This window comes from Tripterygium wilfordii, chromosome 15 (genome assembly GCF_013401445.1).
Source record: "Tripterygium wilfordii isolate XIE 37 chromosome 15, ASM1340144v1, whole genome shotgun sequence".
In the NCBI taxonomy this organism is placed as follows: Eukaryota; Viridiplantae; Streptophyta; class Magnoliopsida; order Celastrales; family Celastraceae; genus Tripterygium; species Tripterygium wilfordii.
Genome location: NC_052246.1, coordinates 12,110,134 through 12,130,738, shown reverse-complemented (window position 1 = coordinate 12,130,738; position 20,605 = coordinate 12,110,134). Strand labels below are relative to the sequence as shown.

The 20,605-nt window shown below is 37.6% G+C and overlaps 4 protein-coding genes and 1 long non-coding RNA gene across 7 annotated transcripts; all 5 read right to left on the bottom strand.

The window, feature by feature from the left end:
- Positions 1-342: 342 nt before the first annotated feature.
- On the bottom strand, positions 343-1,644 carry LOC120017191 (cytosolic sulfotransferase 5-like). The gene has a single exon (XM_038870325.1). It carries the CDS (start codon positions 1,564-1,566, stop codon positions 604-606), a length of 963 nt encoding a protein of 320 aa, XP_038726253.1. The 5' UTR covers positions 1,567-1,644; the 3' UTR covers positions 343-603.
- Positions 1,645-2,022: 378 nt separating this feature from the next.
- Positions 2,023-6,421, bottom strand: LOC120017190 (cytosolic sulfotransferase 5-like). The gene is made up of 3 exons (XM_038870324.1): positions 6,292-6,421; positions 3,658-3,801; positions 2,023-3,481 (listed from the first exon to the last, which is right to left on the bottom strand). The coding sequence occupies exon 3, from the start codon at positions 3,306-3,308 to the stop codon at positions 2,346-2,348; it is 963 nt and encodes a 320-aa protein (XP_038726252.1). The 5' UTR covers positions 3,309-3,481; positions 3,658-3,801; positions 6,292-6,421; the 3' UTR covers positions 2,023-2,345.
- On the bottom strand, positions 5,488-6,869 carry LOC120017192 (cytosolic sulfotransferase 5-like). The gene has a single exon (XM_038870327.1). It carries the CDS (start codon positions 6,653-6,655, stop codon positions 5,702-5,704), a length of 954 nt encoding a protein of 317 aa, XP_038726255.1. The 5' UTR covers positions 6,656-6,869; the 3' UTR covers positions 5,488-5,701.
- A 2,390-nt stretch (positions 6,870-9,259) lies between these two features.
- On the bottom strand, positions 9,260-10,600 carry LOC120016478 (cytosolic sulfotransferase 5-like). Its single transcript, XM_038869270.1, has one exon. It carries the CDS (start codon positions 10,543-10,545, stop codon positions 9,583-9,585), a length of 963 nt encoding a protein of 320 aa, XP_038725198.1. The 5' UTR covers positions 10,546-10,600; the 3' UTR covers positions 9,260-9,582.
- A 2,783-nt stretch (positions 10,601-13,383) lies between these two features.
- LOC120016230 lies at positions 13,384-18,321 on the bottom strand. 3 transcript variants are annotated; one of them, XR_005471934.1, is made up of 3 exons: positions 17,432-18,321; positions 16,717-16,857; positions 13,384-15,017 (listed from the first exon to the last, which is right to left on the bottom strand). It is a non-coding gene; the product is annotated as an uncharacterized LOC120016230 (long non-coding RNA). The 3 variants fall into 3 exon arrangements; XR_005471933.1 differs by having other exon boundaries at positions 16,717-16,797; XR_005471932.1 differs by lacking the exon at positions 16,717-16,857.
- Positions 18,322-20,605: the final 2,284 nt, after the last annotated feature.

Below are 20,605 nucleotides of genomic sequence, written 5' to 3'. Positions count from 1 at the left end.
GATTCCTCACATGTAATTTTTTTTAAAATCTAACATGCATTTTGAGAGATAAATAGTTTTAAATTTTCTTTTAAGAAAATAAAAAGTAAAATATGTGATGTCATCATATATGATATCAGTATATATAGGAAAAGAAATTAGACCAAAGAATGAGGGTATTTTTGTCTCCAAAAATTAACAAATCATCAAACTTTCCATGTCTGTCTATGCCACATAGACTGGGATATATTTAGGATATATTTTGCTGGGATATATAGTGCTCCGGTTTTTTTGTTCTTATCCATTGTGTTGTTACTATAGGCCTTGAGAGAGTGTGCTGCATATAAAAAGTTCCAAGCTGGAAGAACCAGAATTTGGACCCAAGAATGTGAAGGCCCATTACCAGAACCTTAAATGTAATGGTAACAGATGATAGGAATCTTTCCCTGATTAATGGGAAAAAAAGATAAGCGCAGATTACTTCTACATTAATGGTGCATGGAAAGCAATTATTCACTCATGGAACCTTGAACAGTATTACGTCTGAAACAAGGGTTCACAACATCAAGAGACAGCCTTACTTGCAACAAACCTTAAACACAAACTTGGTGTGGCTCAAGAAATTTACAGATTCAAACCAGAGCCCTCTAACTTCATCTGGGTAATGTTATCAAGGCGTTCTTTCATCTCTTCAGACAAAAAATTCTTCCAATCCCCAACAGAACCTTTCCTAAAATATGATTTATAGGAAAACCCAGCATTAGGGTCTGTCCCGTTTCTGTTCACTTCCAAATTCTTAAGCCTCTCAAAGCTACACCGCCATATTATCTTATCAATCTCTTCCTCATCAACAAAAGGCCTTCCAAGAAAAGATGCCAGTTTTTGAACTTGACATTTGGGGTCTCTCTTCAGCTCTTCATATTTCAAGAAAAGTATCTTCTCAGGCCTCTTTAAACTCTCCTTCCAATAACTCAAAACATGATCATGGAAAGGACCGAATCCATGAATCCCTTCACAGTAATTCTCAAAGGCTTCATCTAAAGTGCACAGACCTTGTTCTGGTCTTGTGTTTGCAGTAATGAAGTGCCACAACGAAACAAATACATCCTTAGGTTCTCTAGTAATATACACAATTCTGCAACCAGATTCCTTGACAGAATCCGGTAACATCATATATGGCATATGGGTTCTGAATAGTCTGGGAGAAGGCATACCTGAGAGATCAGCTTTCGGATTTTCTCTGAAGATTTGAAGTTCAAAAGATGGCACAAGTGAATTTGGATGGTTCTTGATCAAAGGATCACTATCATTATCATCGTTGTTATGATCTTGCTTGCGGTGCATGATGGATGGTATCAAAGCCTTCAGCCAGGTAGTGCCTGTTTTCACAGAGGAAGCTAAAATGACATCATCATCACGTGCTTTGAAGTATGACCTTGTAGATATGGCAGCTGAAAGGAAGTCACTTCGGTACCAAAATCCTTCCCAGTTGTAGAACTCTCTGCCTCCCCAGCATCTCTCCTTTGGTAGCTCATCAAATAAGCCAGAAGAAGAAGAAGAAGTTTTTGGTGAGTTTAAGTTTTCCATCACAGGTACTCAATTACAATGAGAGCAGAAAGAGGTTATGGCTTCCCCACCAGTTACTACCATCACCAAATGATAAAACATATAGAATATATGTCTAATAGTTTACTCACAAAAAAAAGTGCAATAATTCAGCAGCAAAATGTTGATAAGTTGCGTTGGAAGTCAAATATTACCTACATAAACAATACATTTAAGGTTCCAGTGAGAGAATAAAGAACAAATTAAAAAATGCGAGGAGTTATTGCTGGAACGTAAATAATTCACCTTCTTGTTCCTTGGTGACCTGGAATGATAGATACGCATAAAAAAACTATCTAAAAAATCTCCCTTGGAATTAGCTCCATGACGACTTCTTAGCCATTCAAGCATCAAAGCGTTCTGTGCGAGTGTTGATCGGGTTGAGACAGGCCGGGGCAGAAGAAAACAGTAAAATGTGTGGCTTGAGATATTTAAAGATCAATCCAAAGAAGACTCAGATTTCATCCATATCAATAGAAACTGAATCACAAAACAGTTTCAATAAATAACACCCGGCCCACACAATTTAACCCGATGTCAGACTTAAGGTGAGGGACATTCTGGTGGTGGTGGATGCCAAATAGATAAGGGGATTGTAAACTTTTCCTACAATTATGTTGCATGATCACAATTGACAATTCTATGACTCAGCAAACCAAATCCAGCAACATTGACGACCGAAAAAGAAACAGCACACAATTCTTCCTCATAGTAATTCAAAGAAATTACATCAAAATACACAAATCATTTCAATTTCAGGCTCAAGAAATTTCAAGATCTAAACCAGAGGACTCAAACTTCATCCGGGTAATGTTGTCAAGACGATCTTTCATCTCCTTTGATAAGTAGTTCTTCCAGTCCCCAACTGAGCCCAGCCTGAAAAATGATTTATAGGTACACCCAACCAACGACCCATTTTGGTTCACTTCCAAATTCTTTAGCCTTTCCAAGCTGCACCTCCATAATATATTGTCAATCACATCCTCCTCAGCAATAGGCCTTCCTAGAAAAGAAGCCAATTTCTGCAACTGACCTTTGGGGTCTCTCTTCAGCTCTTCATATTTCAAGAAAAGTATCTTCCCAGGCCTCTTTAAACTCTCCTTCCAATAACTCAGAACATGATCATGGAAAGGACCAATTGGATGAATACCTTTGCAATACTTGTCAAAGGCTTCATCTAAAGGATCCGGCCCTTGTTCTGGTTTTGCATGATTTGCATTGTAGAAGTGCCACAATGACACAAATACATCCTTAGGATCTCTAGTGATATACACAATTTTGCAGTTAGATTCCTTGACAGAATCTGATAACATCATGTATGGTACATGGGTTTGCAATAGTCTAGGAGATGGCATACCTGAGATATCAGCTTTCGGATATTCTCCAAAAAATTTTAATTCTAGCACTGGCATAAGGAGATGGGGATTGTTTTTTACCAAAGCGTCATCATCGTTGTTATTGTCATCGTGTTGAGGCTTGCAGTGCATGATGCACCATATAAGAGCCTTGAGCCAGGTAGTCCCAGTCTTCATTGAAGAAGCTATAATCACATCATCTTCATGAGCTTGGAAGTATGATCTCGCAGCTAGACATTGCGGAAGATATAGATTTGTATACCAGAAGTCTTCCCACTGGTACAACTGTCTACCTCCCAAACCCATCTCCACAGGTAGGACATCAAATATGGTAGAAGAACATGTTTGTGCATTTTTTGAGGTTTCCATCACAATTCAGATAGGTGAAGAGCAAGATGACTATGGCTATGCCTTACCCCTTGGACAACTTATAACGATGTTTGTCCCGCATATCACTACTTTCTGACATTTAGATGCTACTACTATAGTACTATATATAGAGGACTAGCTGCCATGATCTACCTAGCCAACCACTCCATCACCTGCAAACATTATCAACAACCGAAAAAATAAATTGTGTGGGGAAAAACATTAATGGAGGACATCACAGATGTCAGTTCGTGAATTCCTTCATTATATGAAGAAAGAGAGGCATCTCGAGGTAAAGTTTAAGTTTTAATATGTGATTATTTGGCTGATGATAATCATGAAGACTTACTTGAGCATTGGAGTGTCTGCGGTCGAACCATGACCGTCAAGATCAATGACCATCTTTATTTTCAAGATAAAGGCAGTGTTCGGCCAACATGGTGTGACTTTTTAATCACTACAAATAGTGAGTCTGATAATGTCGTGATAACTCCTGCCATAAACAATAATTGAAGTCTCGAAGAAAGAACAAAAAAAAAAATAAAATTGGGAGGACTTAGAGCATCTCCAACCCAAGTAACAAAAATGAGTAATCAAAACACTCATCTCATTAGCATACTTTGATACCTCATTTTATTTCCCAAAAGTCATCAACTCCAACTCAAGTAACCCAATGAATTGCAAAATTTGGTTATCTCAAGACCAGTAAATAAAAAAAGTTTATTGGAAGATTTAACATGGTAAAAGCTAAATTTGTTAGTTCCCCACTTTCGAGCCACTTTAAGCTTATTGTGGAGCAGTGTTCCTCAAGTGATCACAAAAAAAATACAGAAATTAATGACATGCATTATGCATCGGTGGTTGGTAGTTTGATGTACGTCATGGTATATACACTACCAGACACTGTCCATGTAGTTGGTGTTGTGACTCGTTTCCTTTCAAATCTTGAAAAGGAACATTGATCAGTGGTTAAATGGATACTCATGTATCTCAGAGAGGAATCCCTCACCTGAGAGTTTTCCTAGATGCATATAAGATGGTGATATAGATTCAAGAAAGTCCGTATATGGGTACCTATTACATTTTCAGGAGGAGTAGTTTCATGACAATCACGGTTACAAAGGTGTGTAGCCTTATCCACCACAAAGTAGTATAACACATCACAATTATTGAAGGTTGCGAAGAGGTCTTGTGGATGAAAAAGTTTCTACAAGAGTTGTGTTAGAATGAGGAGAACTATATTATTTATTGCGATATCCAGAGTGCAATTCATCTCAACAAGAACCCAACTTTTCATTTAAGGCCAAAAACATATTGACAACACCACACCTAATGCATTTAATAATTGCTACATGAATACATGATGTACTCATGAATACATGAATAATGCATTTAAGGTCTCATTGAATACATGATGTGTTGGAGAATAAACTGCTAAGAATAAACTGCTACAAATCAAGAAGATCTACACCGACAATAATGGGAAAGACATGTTGACAAAAACTTTGTCTAGAGAACCTAGACAACACCACACCTAATCCATTCAATAGTGCAATTCCTTTTCCAAAGAGTTATTGACATTAACTTCCATTTGCAGTAGTACAGTAACTGTCGACAAGCATATCCAACAAGAACTGTCGGCAAGCATAAGTTTTTCATGCCTATCAAAAAAATAAAGGCATAAGTTTTTCAATAAACAGGTTTCTCTTTTGCCGTGGCCTCTGCATCGCCGGTACAAATGATATTGACCAACTGACGATGACATGACTAACTTAAATATGGATGTTCTTATATACGAGTGTTGGATGAGAGCGAGAGCTAAATAGCTGTGTGAGAGGTGTTGTGGTGTGAGATAGAAAAATGAGAGCCCCAAAACAATGAATTTTTGAGAGGAGGAAAAAAAAAAACTTCAGACAGAGTGAATTTGAGAAGAATAGTGACAATTAATATAGTTTAAGTTTTTAAATTGTTTAAGGGTCCCGTGATTTTTACCTCTTTGAAGGTTTTTCACGCTAAAATTTTTGGTGTTATTTTTTTGTTCTTATCCATTGTGTTGTTACTATCGGCCTCGAGAGAGTGTGCTGCATATAAAAAGTTCCAAGCTGGAAGAACCAGAATTTGGACCCAAGAATATGAAGGCTCATTACCAGACCCTTAAATGTAATGGTAACAGATGTCAGATCATAGGAATCTTTCACTGATTACTAAACACATTGTCTGTTGCATATCAAATATTTCTAAGTGCAGATTAATTCTACATTAATGGTGCATGGAAAGCAATTATTCACATGTGGAACCTTGAACAGTTTTACGTCATACAAGGGTTCACAACATCAAGAGACAGCCTTACTTGCAGCAAACCTTAAACACAAACTTGGTGTGGCTCAAGAAATTTACAGATTCAAACCAGAGCCCTCTAACTTCATCTGGGTAATGTTATCAAGGCGTTCTTTCATCTCTTCAGACAAAAAATTCTTCCAATCCCCAACAGAACCTTTCCTAAAATATGATTTATAGGAAAACCCAGCATTAGGGTCTGTCCCGTTTTTGTTCACTTCCAAATTCTTAAGCCTCTCAAAGCTACACCTCCATATTATCTTATCAATCTCTTCCTCATCAACAAAAGGCCTTCCAAGAAAAGATGCCAGTTTTTGAACTTGACATTTGGGGTCTCTCTTCAGCTCTTCATATTTCAAGAAAAGTATCTTCTCAGGGCTCTTTAAACTCTCCTTCCAATAACTCAAAACATGATCATGGAAAGGACCGAATGCATGAATCCCTTCACAGTAATTCTCAAAGGCTTCATCTAAAGTGCACAGACCTTGTTCTGGTCTTGTGTTTGCAGTAATGAAGTGCCACAATGAAACAAATGCATCCTTAGGTTCTCTAGTAATATACACAATTCTGCAACCAGATTCCTTGACAGAATCCGGTAACATCATATATGGCATATGGGTTCTGAATAGTCTGGGAGAAGGCATACCTGAGAGATCAGCTTTCGGATTTTCTCTGAAGATTTGAAGTTCAAAAGATGGCACAAGTGAATTTGGATGGTTCTTGATCAAAGGATCACTATCATCGTTGTTATTATCTTGCTTGCGGTGCATGATGGATGGTATCAAAGCCTTCAGCCAGGTAGTGCCTGTTTTCACAGAGGAAGCTAAAATGACATCATCATCACGTGCTTTGAAGTATGACCTTGTAGATATGGCAGCTGAAAGGAAGTCACTTCGGTACCAAAATCCTTCCCAGTTGTAGAACTCTCTGCCTCCCCAGCATCTCTCCTTTGGTAGCTCATCAAATAAACTAGAAGAAGAAGAAGTCTTTGGTGAGTTTAAGTTTTCCATCACAGGTACTCAATTACAATGAGAGCAGAAAGAGGTTATGGCTTCCCCACCAGTTACTACCATCACCAAATGATAAAACATATACAATATATGTCTAATAGTCTACTCACAAAAAAAAATGTCTAATAATTCAGCAGCAAAGTGTGTTGCGTTGAAGTCAAATAATGAATTCAATATTTGTATCTTGACAAAGTTGATTGATATTGTGAATTCGTCTTGTAGTCTCCTCGTGACGTGGCATGATAAATGCATTCACGTGGTACTTTAAAAACAAAAATCTCTTTGAAGGAAAATAACTCACACTGCAGATCACACCATATATAGCATTGCAAAACAATCACACTATACTATAGAGGCCTAGCTGGCAAGATCTACCCAGCAATAGATCCTTTAGATTAAACGAGCGGGTCCAAGTACCATGCCATCCCCAGCCAACCACTCCATTACCTACATAAACAATACATTTAAGGTTCCAGTGAGAGAATCAAGAACAAATTAAAAAATGCGAGGAGTTATTGCTGGAACGTAAATAATTCACCTTCTAGTTCCTTGGTGACCTGGAATGATAGATACGCATAAAAAAACTATCTAAAAAATCTCCCTAATATCAAGCATTATTAGATGCGGAAGATCTTTGATTGATTTTCTAAAAAGATTGTGTTGGTTCACTATTCCATCATTTCATTTTTTTTCTAGGAAATCCAGAAACATCTCAAAGCGCAAAACAATGATCAAGCACTATATTGAACCACAGTTAATGCAAATTTCAAAGCTGATTGTTCTCTGTAAAATTAACTCTGTCTGGAACTAGAGCAAACACCGGATGTGCTTCACATCGCTACTAGTTTCAGCATGTAGAGAAAACCAAAATCAAACTAGCTGACAACAATCACTATAGAGACTCCAAAAGCTGTATAAAACCAAAGAATTTCCACAATCTGAAACTGTTTTTCACAGAAATCAAAAGCAAACTCAAAAAACGACCCACTGGGCTCAATTAATTGGGTGTTTGAGTCAGTCCATATTTAGAATGATGGTCCAACAATCGAACCCTGGTGCATGCCAGGGACGAGTAAATACCACACCATCTCAACTGAGGATGGTTGGTATGTAGTTTCTTATTTACTTCAAATACACAAAGACAAATCATTCTTCAACTTAATTAGTATCTTATAGTAGTAACACATAGCATAGGAAACACAAGTGGAATGCAACCAGATGTCAGAAGCACATTCTAGAGCACCAAATCACGTCAGCATATCAACGTGATGTATAAGTGATGTATAAGGATCAAATTTGAGGGTTCTGGTTTACATCTTCATATTTCCAAAACCACACCACCTGATTGATTGTGTTTACTACTTCTTTTATCAGGATTTGAGATTGCATTATAAATGAAAGTTTATGCATTGTGAATCAGTTGTTGTCAGCACCAACTGAGCCATTACAGGAAGCAATATATTTGATTATGTCACCTACTATTTGCAAATTTGAGGAGTTTGTTTGAGTCATCGATATTTGTAGTACCGATTGGGAATCCGTCAACTGGATAACATCTATATATTTGATGTAAAGTGCCCAGGGATCATGGTGAATGATTAATCTTTTCAATTCCAATTCAGAAAGTGGTGCTTCAATTGTGAAATGTACCTTTTAGTAGTGACCTAAAATGATAAATACACATAAACAACCATGCGAAAAATCTTCCACATAACAACTATTATTTGATATGGAAGATCTTTCCTGGATTTTTTTATTTGTCAGCGCGTCCGTGGTTAGAGAGTAACAAAGAATAAGAGCCGGACTGTGCATAATACATGCAAGTAGTTTTCGTAAACGGTGTTGGTTTCACTATTCCATCATCTCAAGCTCTCAACCATTCATGAAATCCACAAACACCTCAAAAGCATGATCAAGCACTGTAAAAAACCAGAAATGAAAGAAGACTCGCTGATCGTAACGGATATCGAACCTGAGTGTTTCCTCTTTAGAATTAACTCTGTCAGCCAATAAAGCAAACACCTTATGTGCTTCACAACGTAGCAAGTGCCATCTAACCCCGCTTCAACGTATGCTCCACAGAAAATCCAACTCTAACGCGCTGACTGCAATCACAAGAACAAGCTGAAAAAGCAGTATCAAGACACCAAAGAATCCCCAGTTCTCCCCCCATCTGAAACACCGTTGTCATTAACCTAACTCACAGATCAAGCGCAAAGCCGCTCTCTCAATCACACCAAATAAGAGTTTTCGTTTCCGGCGGAGTCGTTCGTTAGATTTAGCCCATTAGTGAAAGTACCACCCATTGGGGGAGAATGCTCGTAGTAGTTTGGTCCAGCCCATTTAGGAAAAATTAGCCCACTACTGGACTGGTTGTCTCGCGTCGCGGCACCACCGAGACTGGTGACACGTGTAATCGGACACAAATGTAATTTAAATGTCCAAAGTAGTAAGTAATAGTTTTCTTTCAATTCCCTTGGAATTAGCTCCATGACGACTTCTTAGCCATTCAAGCATCAAAGCGTTCTGTGCGAGTGTTGATCGGGTTGAGACAGGCCGGGGCAGAAGAAAACAGTAAAATGTGTGGCTTGAGATATTTAAAGATCAATCCAAAGAAGACTCAGATTTCATCCATATCAATAGAAACTGAATCACAAAACAGTTTCAATAAATAACACCCGGCCCACACAATTTAACCCGATGTCAGACTTAAGGTGAGGGACATTCTGGTGGTGGTGGATGCCAAATAGATAAGGGGATTGTAAACTTTTCCTACAATTATGTTGCATGATCACAATTGACAATTCTATGACTCAGCAAACCAAATCCAGCAACATTGACGACCGAAAAAGAAACAGCACACAATTCTTCCTCATAGTAATTCAAAGAAATTACATCAAAATACACAAATCATTTCAATTTCAGGCTCAAGAAATTTCAAGATCTAAACCAGAGGACTCAAACTTCATCCGGGTAATGTTGTCAAGACGATCTTTCATCTCCTTTGATAAGTAGTTCTTCCAGTCCCCAACTGAGCCCAGCCTGAAAAATGATTTATAGGTACACCCAACCAACGACCCATTTTGGTTCACTTCCAAATTCTTTAGCCTTTCCAAGCTGCACCTCCATAATATATTGTCAATCACATCCTCCTCAGCAATAGGCCTTCCTAGAAAAGAAGCCAATTTCTGCAACTGACCTTTGGGGTCTCTCTTCAGCTCTTCATATTTCAAGAAAAGTATCTTCCCAGGCCTCTTTAAACTCTCCTTCCAATAACTCAGAACATGATCATGGAAAGGACCAATTGGATGAATACCTTTGCAATACTTGTCAAAGGCTTCATCTAAAGGATCCGGCCCTTGTTCTGGTTTTGCATGATTTGCATTGTAGAAGTGCCACAATGACACAAATACATCCTTAGGATCTCTAGTGATATACACAATTTTGCAGTTAGATTCCTTGACAGAATCTGATAACATCATGTATGGTACATGGGTTTGCAATAGTCTAGGAGATGGCATACCTGAGATATCAGCTTTCGGATATTCTCCAAAAAATTTTAATTCTAGCACTGGCATAAGGAGATGGGGATTGTTTTTTACCAAAGCGTCATCATCGTTGTTATTGTCATCGTGTTGAGGCTTGCAGTGCATGATGCACCATATAAGAGCCTTGAGCCAGGTAGTCCCAGTCTTCATTGAAGAAGCTATAATCACATCATCTTCATGAGCTTGGAAGTATGATCTCGCAGCTAGACATTGCGGAAGATATAGATTTGTATACCAGAAGTCTTTCCACTGGTACAACTCTCTACCTCCCAAACCCATCTCCATAGGAAGGCCATCAAATATGGTAGAAGAACATGTTTGTGCATTTTTTGAGGTTTCCATCACAATTCAGAGAGGTAAAGAGCAAGATGGCTATGGCTTACCCCTTGGACAATTTATAACGATGTAATCATGTTTGTCCCTTAGTGCTTGAATGTAAATAATTCACCTTCAAGTTCCTTGGTGACCTGGAATGATAGACGCATAAAAAACTATATTAAAAATCTACCTAATATCAATCATTTGGATGTGGAAGATCTTTGATTGATTATCTAAAGATATTGTGGGTTCACTATTCCATCCACAAGCATCTCAAAACGCAAAACCATGATCAAGCACTATAATTTCAAAGCTGATTATTTTCTCTCCAAAATTAACTATGTCTAGCAATACAACAAACACCGGATGTGCTTCACATCGCTACTAGTTTCAGTATGTGGCAGATTTTCAACAATCTGAAACTGTTGTTCACCGAAATCAAGCGCAAACTCAAAAAACGATTCGGTTACCCACTGACCTCAATCGATTGGGTGTTTGATTCAATCCATATTTTGAAGAAAAATGCTAATGATCCTATGGTCCAACAATTGAACCCTGGTGCACGCCAGGGTCGAGTAAATACCGTACCCTCCACTTCAAATAGGCAAAGACAAATCATTCTTCAACTCAATTGGTAAAATATAGCATACGAAACACACGTGGAATGCAACGCAACCAGATGCGGGAAGCACATTGTTTTTTTGGCAACGATATGTGAAGTTGGTGCACACAGAAGTTCACCTATCGACAGAATTAGTTGGTCAAAATCCAGCATGTGGTCACACGGATAAAAAGTTTTTCATCTATCGACACGATAAATTAGTTCGAAATCTAGTGCGTGACCATAAAGGTAAAATTATTACTCCCCTGTGAATCAAATACAAAACCTCCCGAATCTATACGATTTGCCCGAGAGATTCATGAACGGAAAACACATTCTAGAGCACCAAATCACAACAGCACGTGATACACATTCTAGTGGACCAAATCACAACATGCAGCGTATCAACGTGATGTAGCCCGCCTTCCTTTTTTAAAGGTGTTAAAGAAATAATATGAGGTTGCTTTGTATCTTTATTATTATTTCATTTGTGATTCAGCAAGCAATCGTAAAGATTTGTTTTTTGGTATTTTTATTTGAGGACTCTTTCATATTTCACAAACCATGATTGATTATGTTTAGAGCATTTCTAATGAAAGTAACTAAAATGAGTAATGAAATACTCATTTAGTGTTACAGCACTTTGATACCTCATTTGATTTATCACAAATCACCAATTCCAACTCACGTAACCAAATCAGTAATCATTTTTTAAACCTATTTCAAAAAGTTCATTTAAATTAACTCACCATAGCAAATCTCATCTCTGATAGCGATAAATTTTGAAATTTAAAATTATTCTCACTGAAAACACATTTTTAAAATTTTTCACCCAAGACTGGTAGTTGTAGCTCAGTTCCATTACCAAGCTTCTGAAACCAATCAAACTTTGGATTGTCAGTGTGGTGTCGGTTGGGAAAGCTCCGACGATCAAGTCAATTGACGGAGAGGGAATTTGAAATGAGATAAGTGAAAGGTTTTTAAAGAAAGAGGGAGAATAAGATACCTCAAAGTAGTTGAATCCTTTAATGAGAGTGAGGACCTCATGTATTTATAGAGTTTGGGTCACGTGATATCTGAGCTGGCAAAGCCTTGGGCTTTGACTGGGCCGTGGGTTTTGAGCCTTTGTAGAGTAGACAGTACATACCGTAACCCTATTGAGATTGACCACAGCCTTTGTGGGCCCATGAGCTTGAATAAGACTTTCGTGGTTCTTGTTGAGCTTGAATAAGGCTTTCATGAGTCTAGTTGTCGATTGAAGCTTTCATGAGCCTTGTTGTATACTACTCAAGTCTCATGGGCGTGTTGGGCTTCACTGATGAAAACCTTGATCTTAACAGAATTAAGAACAAGGTTGGTCGGATTAAGAGAAAATTCTCGGTATGAGATAGAAATCTCGGTTTATAGCCAAAGTCTCCCAAGTCCTATTCACTTCGAACTAGGAAAGTCATTGAATACTACGTAAACCGTAGCCTTGACATAAGGCTATTATCATAGGAATCAAATACTAAACTAAGAGATATTCTCACATAAGGGTTTAATGTAAGAGTTATTTTTTAATGGTGTGGATGAATGAGATGACAAGTGGGGTCCACTGCTTTGAGCCCCACATATTTCAAATCAATAATGTAAACATATACCATTATGTAAATATATACCATTATTTTACACCTTTACATTAAACCTGTGAGAATTCCTCACTAAAGTAATAATTAATTAATAATAGGAGATGTCACAATCAATGTCCATTATTTGCGCCATCATTGACCATGGTTGCTGAGACAATTTCATCATGATTTGCGCCATTTGCCCAATTCCTCTTGATTGCACGTGATTGGCGACATTGATGACTTTGGTGATTGTATCTAACTCATCTTGTTATTTTGCTACAACTAGGTCTTCATTCATTGGCTGAAGACTCTTATGGGTCTTGTTGAGCATAGGCCGTAGCCTTTGTTGAATAGATTTGTATGGATATGGTTTTTGGCTCATACCGTTATAATGATCATTACCATTCCTTGGGTAAAGGATGTACCAAACATAGGGACTTTAGGAATTTCTCTTGGGTCACTCTGTTGTGATCTGTGAAGCTGAATGTCAAGCTGTCTACGGTCAGTTTTGTAAACTGCGTTTATTTTACATAATCGCGATCAATTTGGGATTTGATATGGCTGATGTCAGAGATGTAAACTCTCCCGTTTACGAGATGCACACCAACCGTTCGATGATATGCTTGTGAGGAAATGCTGTAGTTTTCTCTCTTGCAATGAAGATTTTACTTTATGAAAAAGTGAACAAAATAAACCATATTTATTTCTTACCATTGCCTTGTTTGCAATACATAATACCAAATACAAGGCGCAGCACCAAATGTACAAACAAATGAGACTCATTCAAGAGATTTCAATGTCCAAACCAGAGCCCTGGAACTTCATGTGGGTAATGCTGCCAAGTTGTTCTTTCATTTCCACTGATAAGTAATTCTTCCAATCCCCAGTTGATCCAAGCCTCAAAAATGATTTGTATATAATGCTAATCCCAGACCTAGACCCAATGATTGCATTCTCATTCTGGTTCACCTCCAAATTCTTTAGCCTATCCAAGCTACACCTCCATATTATCTTGTCAATCTCTTCCTCCACAACAATAGGCCTTCCGAGAAAAGAAGCCAGTTTTTGGACTTGACTTCTGGGGTCTCTCTTCATACTTCAAGAGAAGTATCTTCTCAGGCCTCTTCAAACTCTCATTCCAATAACTCAAAACATGGTCATGGAAAGGACCATATGGATGAATCCCTTTGCAGTAATTGTCGAAGGCTTCATCTTCAAGAAAAGTATCTTCTCAGGCCTCTTCAAACTCTCATTCCAATAACTCAAAACATGGTCATGGAAAGGACCATATGGATGAATCCCTTTGCAGTCATTGTCGAAGGCTTCATCTAAAGTAACTGGCTGTTTCATAAGTGCGTTTGCATTACAGAAGTGCCACAATGACACAAAAACATCTTTAGGGTCTCGAGTAATATACACGATCTTGCAACCAGATTCCTTACTAGAATTTGATAACATCATATATGGGACATGGGTACAGAATAGTCTTGTAGAGGACATACCTGAGAGATCATCAACAATATCTGCATAATTTTTTTCGTGGAAAACTCTGAATTCCAAAGATGGAATGAGCACATGCGGATTGGTTTTGACCAAAGCATCATGATTGTCATCAGATTAGGGGTTCATAATGGACCATGTTAGCGCCAAGAGCCAAGTAGTTCCTGTCTTCACTGAAGAAGCTATAATCACATCATCATCGCGAGCCTCAAAATGTGATCTTGTTGCGAATATAGATTCAAGGAAAACTTTTTCATACCAAAAGCCTTCAAACAGGCAATACTCTCTTCCTCCCCAGCCCCTCTCCAAAGGAAGCTCATCAATTGAAATACAAAGAGGTGGTAATTTTGATGGTTCCATCACAACCTTGCTGGAATGAGATCTGAGAAGAAATCATCATGATATACATATATATGGCAAAAGTTAAAGGCAGAATATGGCAATAACAAGACGCACCTTGGGGAGCCCACGTTAATAGTCCTAAACTGAACTCACAACACAAGCGGGTAGGGTCCTTTTTTTCTCAAAAGTCATGAATTGTGAGCTTGAGTTCTACACACTTATTATAAACCACTAAACAATGACATTTCTTTTCCATGTGGAACTTTGTGGGTGGTGTGTTCCAACACGCACCAAGTGCTCAAGATCCTATTTGCCTAGAGCTTTTTATTGTAGAATGCCAGAAGTTTTTTCATGACATGATTGATCCATACAACAACATTCTGACCATCGACTATAATCCACTCAACAACTGTAGATGCAGGTTGCTCCCACCAATCATCAAGCTGCGTCACAATTTCAAAAAGTTCCACGTTTATTACAAACAAAGTCCGTGCTGTAATGGCAGACACAACAATCAACAAAAAAACACAATTAATAAAGTTCATAACTTTATTTTATGCTGTCAATTCCACATTATCACTTGCAAAGCAAAAATGTTAAAGAGCCCAACCACTTCGTAGCTCAAGCTATCTCAAGTCCATGTGGCGCCTATATGACATGACCATGTCAACATCTTAGGCGGATAAATTTTGAATTTCAAAAATTTCACATAATATTTACCCTCCACTCTCATCACATCCTCTCTCTTCCTCTCATTGTCGGAACCCCGGGTCGACTATTCGACCATTGCCGTCGACCCACCAAATTGAAGCTTCAGAGCACCATGACTCATCCCTAAGGGCAAATGCAATGGTGAAGTGGTATTGGGCCAACAAATATGTTGTCTTTTGCTGATGTGGCTGTATTGTAAAATGTGTTTTGCTTATGTGGCTGTATTGGGATAAGTGTTTTGCTGATGTGGATGTATTGATATTTAATGTTTTGGTGTAGTTTTGTTGTGGATAATATGGAGGAATGGAATGTTGTTGGGTTGGGTGGAAAGAGAAAGTGTGTGGGAAGAAAAAGTGTATAGAAATTTGTGTTTTGCTGATGTGGCTGTATTAGAATACGTGTTTGACTTGACTTTTTGTGTAATAGAGGTGGGACCGGGCCAACAAAAATGTTGGCCCAGTAAATTGCTTCTTATTGCATTTGCCCTAACCTTCGTTTGCCTCCTACAGCCACCTACTTTGTCGGAATCTCGCATTGAAGTTGCGGTCAATTGAAATTTTTGGAGCTCTATTCGACCACTGTACACTACCCCTGTGTGAACCACCACCGCTGTTGGAATTGCCTTGACGAACTCTACATATTCCAACCCTTAGATGGTCGGAATAGTTATTCCATTGATTTAATATGTCATTCCATTGATTTTATATAAAGATCTTTGTAAATTTGGTGGGTTTTGAGGTGGATTAATTTCTTCTGATTGTATGGTTTCTTTTGTAAATTTCTTGTCATTCTTTTTTTGTCTCGTCTTATAGATTGCCTTTTTTCAATTGATTGAGGGATTCCACTTAAGTCAATAGAACCACTTGTTGTGCTAAGATTAGTTATTGAATTTAAATTTTCTGAAATTGATTCTTGAACTTTAAACAATGTATTTTAATTATTCCAATGATTTAAAACAATGGATTACGTAATTCCAGTGATTTAAATCAAAAGATTTAGTCATTACACTAATTTAAATTAGCGGATTTAGTCACTCTACTTATTTAAATTAATGAAATAAAGCTATTCTATTTATTTAAATCAATGAAATTCATAAGACATAAACAATGAATTTTAGTTAAAAAAATGGATTTCAGTCTACTAAGTATGCTTTAAAAACCATGTAACGCTTTAAAAACTGTTAATTTTCAAATTTACACATTCATTTATGATTTGAAAACCTTTCGTTTTTAGATTTACCTAATCATCTTGCCACATAGACTAGGGTTGAGTTGGACTAGTTAGAGTTGGGCTCCTAGCATTGCCGCTTACAAAGACAATGGACATAAAAAAAAGAGCAGTTTGAAAGAGGAATATATCTCAGCAATGCGAACAGGATTATAGGTGGTCTACGGGCAGATGATGAAACAATCAGCTGAGATAGTTTCTTACCAAACCCCCAACATAGTGGCAATCTTCCAAGCACTTTCGAGCATTCAAAAACTGCAGCATTAAGTTCAGGCAACCATTTCTCTGAAACAAGTTTTTCTTGCTCAGCAGCCATATTCAAACAATAATTACTAGTCCAGCATGCTGTGATAGATATATACTAAGCATGAGTAAAATTGACAAGGTAACGATATTAACAACATTTTTGCAGCTTCATCACACTGCTGATCATATGCCTCTAACATCAGCTGCTTAAGTATGCATCATGAATAAGGCATATATTACAATCTTGTGAGAATAATAACAGTTCTATCACCTTTCTTTTTCTACAAACACCACTTAAATGTGAGCTCTCTGATGTTTTGTGGAAAACTGGAAATCAAAGGTTCAAAAACTAAAAGAACCCTAGGTCATATTGATGCAACATATCCTATTCAGCAAATTTAAAGCTTTTTCTGCTAACCCGGAACACACATACAATGAGAAATGAAAAATGTTTGAGACCCCCAATTTACCCCAATCCGTTTGTAAGTGTTGGATGTTAAGGAGACCAGACATGTGTGTTTGTAATAAAAAATGATCGCACATGTCACATGGATTGAGAGTAAGATGGGTTATGTAGTATTGCTCATGAGAAATACACCAGGGCTCAAATATAGGATTTGCCTAATTAAGATGCAACTGCAATATACTTCGCATAATATGTCGAAACCCAAACCTGTAATTCATGCGCTCGTCAAGCATCCGCTTTCTCTCTGATTCCTCCCTGAAAACCTCCAACATTCTGGCCCTCAATTCCTTCTTCTGCCTTCTCACAATGTTCCTCGACCTCTCCACTTCTCTTGCCGCAATCTACCTCTCCTGCAATGCAGCCTCCCTGCTCCCCGCTGCACTCGAGCTCTCCCCTGCTGTCCTCTCCTTCCTCCTCCCCTTAATTCTAGCCTCTTCCAAATTAGCCAACCGTCACCAACATGAACCATTATGTTCCTACGAATATTCTCCATAGTCTTCTCCGATTTTATTCTCCTTATCAGCGAATTGCAAACGGGAATCATATTCTCGTAGTGCATCGAATGACTGCAACTGCGATTAGCTCGGCGCGTCGCCGCTGATTTAACCCGAGGGCATGTATCCCATTTCCTTTTGGAGCCATGACAGTGTCCTCAGGTTGCGCTACTGTGGAAGATCTCAACGAGCTGCTCTGCACCGTAAAGAGACGCTTAGGATTTTCCAATTGCCAAGAACAACTTTACGAACTACTCAATTACCATAGACCATAGTAGGGTTTTGAATCAAACATCGCCAAATTCTATGAATTCAAACCCAACACCCTAGTTCATTAAAATCGAGCTCCTCGAACTTTAATTGTGTAGAAATGTAGATTGAATTGTGAAACACCAATCTGGAAAAGATAGTCGTGGAATTGTATGTAGAGAGGGCCACGACAAGAAGGAAGATGCCTCAACGAACAGTGATTCAGAAATGGAGGTCCCGCTCTTGTTGATCCTTGATTGATTGTTAAGAAATGTATGCAAACACCATACCGATACATACAAGGTACAACAGGACAAGAATTCAATCTTTCACAGTTCTCAACTCTTTTTGAGACTGCAGTCGCTGTAAAAATGTAGTTTAGAGCAACTGCAATGATAATGATGATTTTTTTTTTTTATGCGAAATGGATAATGTGCGAGAATTTATGTGTTTTTTTTTTTTTGAGTACAAGTACAAACACAATGTACGACACACTATCAGATCAAACTTATGAAAATACAAGTGTCAACAGGCCCCATACAGGAGGTACAAATCAAGCCCACGTAGGGGCTATTCGAAGGAGGTGAGACTAGAACCCATACACTATCAGATCAAACTTATGAAAGTACAGGTGTCAACAGGCCCCACACAGGAGGCACAAATCAAGCCCACGTAGGGGCTATTCGAAGGAGGTGAGACTAGAATCCATGACCTCAGTCAGGGACATATAAAGTCATTGCCACTCAACCAATGGCTCATTTGCGCGAAAATTTATGTTTTATTAATGTGATTGTATTGAGAAATGTATTTTGTTGATATGATTGGGTCAATAAAATATATTGATATTATAATAAATAGTATAAATTTATTGTATTGATTTTTGTATAATAGAGATAGGGTCCGATATTGATTTGTGTAAAAATATGAGTGTGTGCTATGGGGCCCACTTGAGAATAAATATATGGACATGACATTTGTCATGCCCACATCTATGCCACACCAAAATTAAGCTAACATATTGACATTGTTGTAACATAAAAAATTTTGTTGACCCATTAAAATATCACTTTTTGATGTCTATGCCCTAACAAATTGCAATCATTGTTGTGGTTGCTCTTATGTTTCACACTGTGCATCTACATCTCCAAGGGAAGAATATGCATCGGAACCACAAAATCATGGGCCTTAAACCAAGTAACAAAATAGGATAACAAAAGAAATGATAATCCCGATGCAAAATCTAATCCTGAAATAGAGAGAAAGTGGAGATACAAAATGAAAGTTTGAGTGGGCAAAAAAGTTTGATTGAAGATATTTGATAGATTTTGGAGGTTCCTATTTAATTTTTGACTGATTATTTTTCATATTGAAAATCAGTTACATATAATGGGTTAATTTAAATGGACTAATTTAAACCAGTTTGAAAAATGATTATTCATGTATTTACGGGTTAGAGTAGGTAATTTTATTGAAAAAATAAATGAAATATTAGAGTACTCAGTATTGTAACAACAATCTAATGATGTTTAGATTATTTGATTATTGATTTTATTACTAACATTGGAGATGCTCTAATGTGTTAACGCAATCTGGCATAGATGAGCCATTCCAAAGCTTTTAAGATAAACCTATATATAAATGATGGCGTTGGCCTGTTTTTGAAGATCATACGTTCTCCCATAGTCTAATCCTCTACGGAGGCATGAACACATTCAAAGGATAGTGGTTGAGATTAAAAAAAATAAAAACAAAGTCTACATTCAAAGGGAAGTGGTTATGATAAAAAGAAAGGAAGAGGAGATAAACATATGTAATTGAACTCAAGCTACAATAGCTCATTCGACTATAGTTCAAAGTGATTTAACATGATTAAGTAAAATTTGAATCTGTTAATTGGAGGGTTTGTAACTTTGAAATAAGTAACCATATATCAACTCAATGGCTTTTGAAAATTCACCTTTTAAGGCTATTGATGTTTCACAATTTTTTTTTAATGCTCCATTGACAATGAAAATAAAATAAGTGCATTAGTTTCAACTTTGAAGCTGGTATCCTTATACATTGAAGGCATACTACTACTAATAAGTAATAAAGTTATGGTTTTTTCTTTTTGAAAAATGACATGTAGCCCATCAGTTTGGTAGTTCATGAGAGCCCAATAAGTTTATTCAATTGATTTAATCAATGGAATAATTTTATTTTTACTCTTTTATCCCACAATTCATTGTCCAAAATTTATTGTTTTAATATAGATTCTATTGTTTTTTAAAGTACAGTCTAGAATTGATTGTTTTAGTTATGAATTAACGTATTAAAATTTCATTTAAAAGACTTAAGCTACCACTATATTGGCTAGCTAGCATTACTATTTTTTTTTAAATACCAACATTTGTTTTTTTTCTTTTTTGGCTTAGAGCACGAGGTGTCCTGGGAGGGCCCCAACTGTGGGAGGCACCTTTAAGCCCGTACCACACCCAGACTAATCCCCGCTCGCACCTGGGAGGCCCACTAAGGTGTAAAGTGCTGGCCAACAGGGTACTTCATATATGAGCGGGGATTGAACCCCTGATCTCATTTAAGGGATGAGAGCGCCGAACCACTCACAGCAACCAATATATATGTCTAAGTCAGTCAATTA

Excerpts from the sequence above, each read along its gene's own strand:
- LOC120017191 (XM_038870325.1), bottom strand. The coding sequence starts at position 1,566 with ATGGAAAACTTAAACTCACCAAAAACTTCTTCTTCTTCTTCTGGCTTA.
- LOC120017190 (XM_038870324.1), bottom strand. The coding sequence starts at position 3,308 with ATGGAAACCTCAAAAAATGCACAAACATGTTCTTCTACCATATTTGAT.
- LOC120017192 (XM_038870327.1), bottom strand. The coding sequence starts at position 6,655 with ATGGAAAACTTAAACTCACCAAAGACTTCTTCTTCTTCTAGTTTATTT.
- LOC120016478 (XM_038869270.1), bottom strand. The coding sequence starts at position 10,545 with ATGGAAACCTCAAAAAATGCACAAACATGTTCTTCTACCATATTTGAT.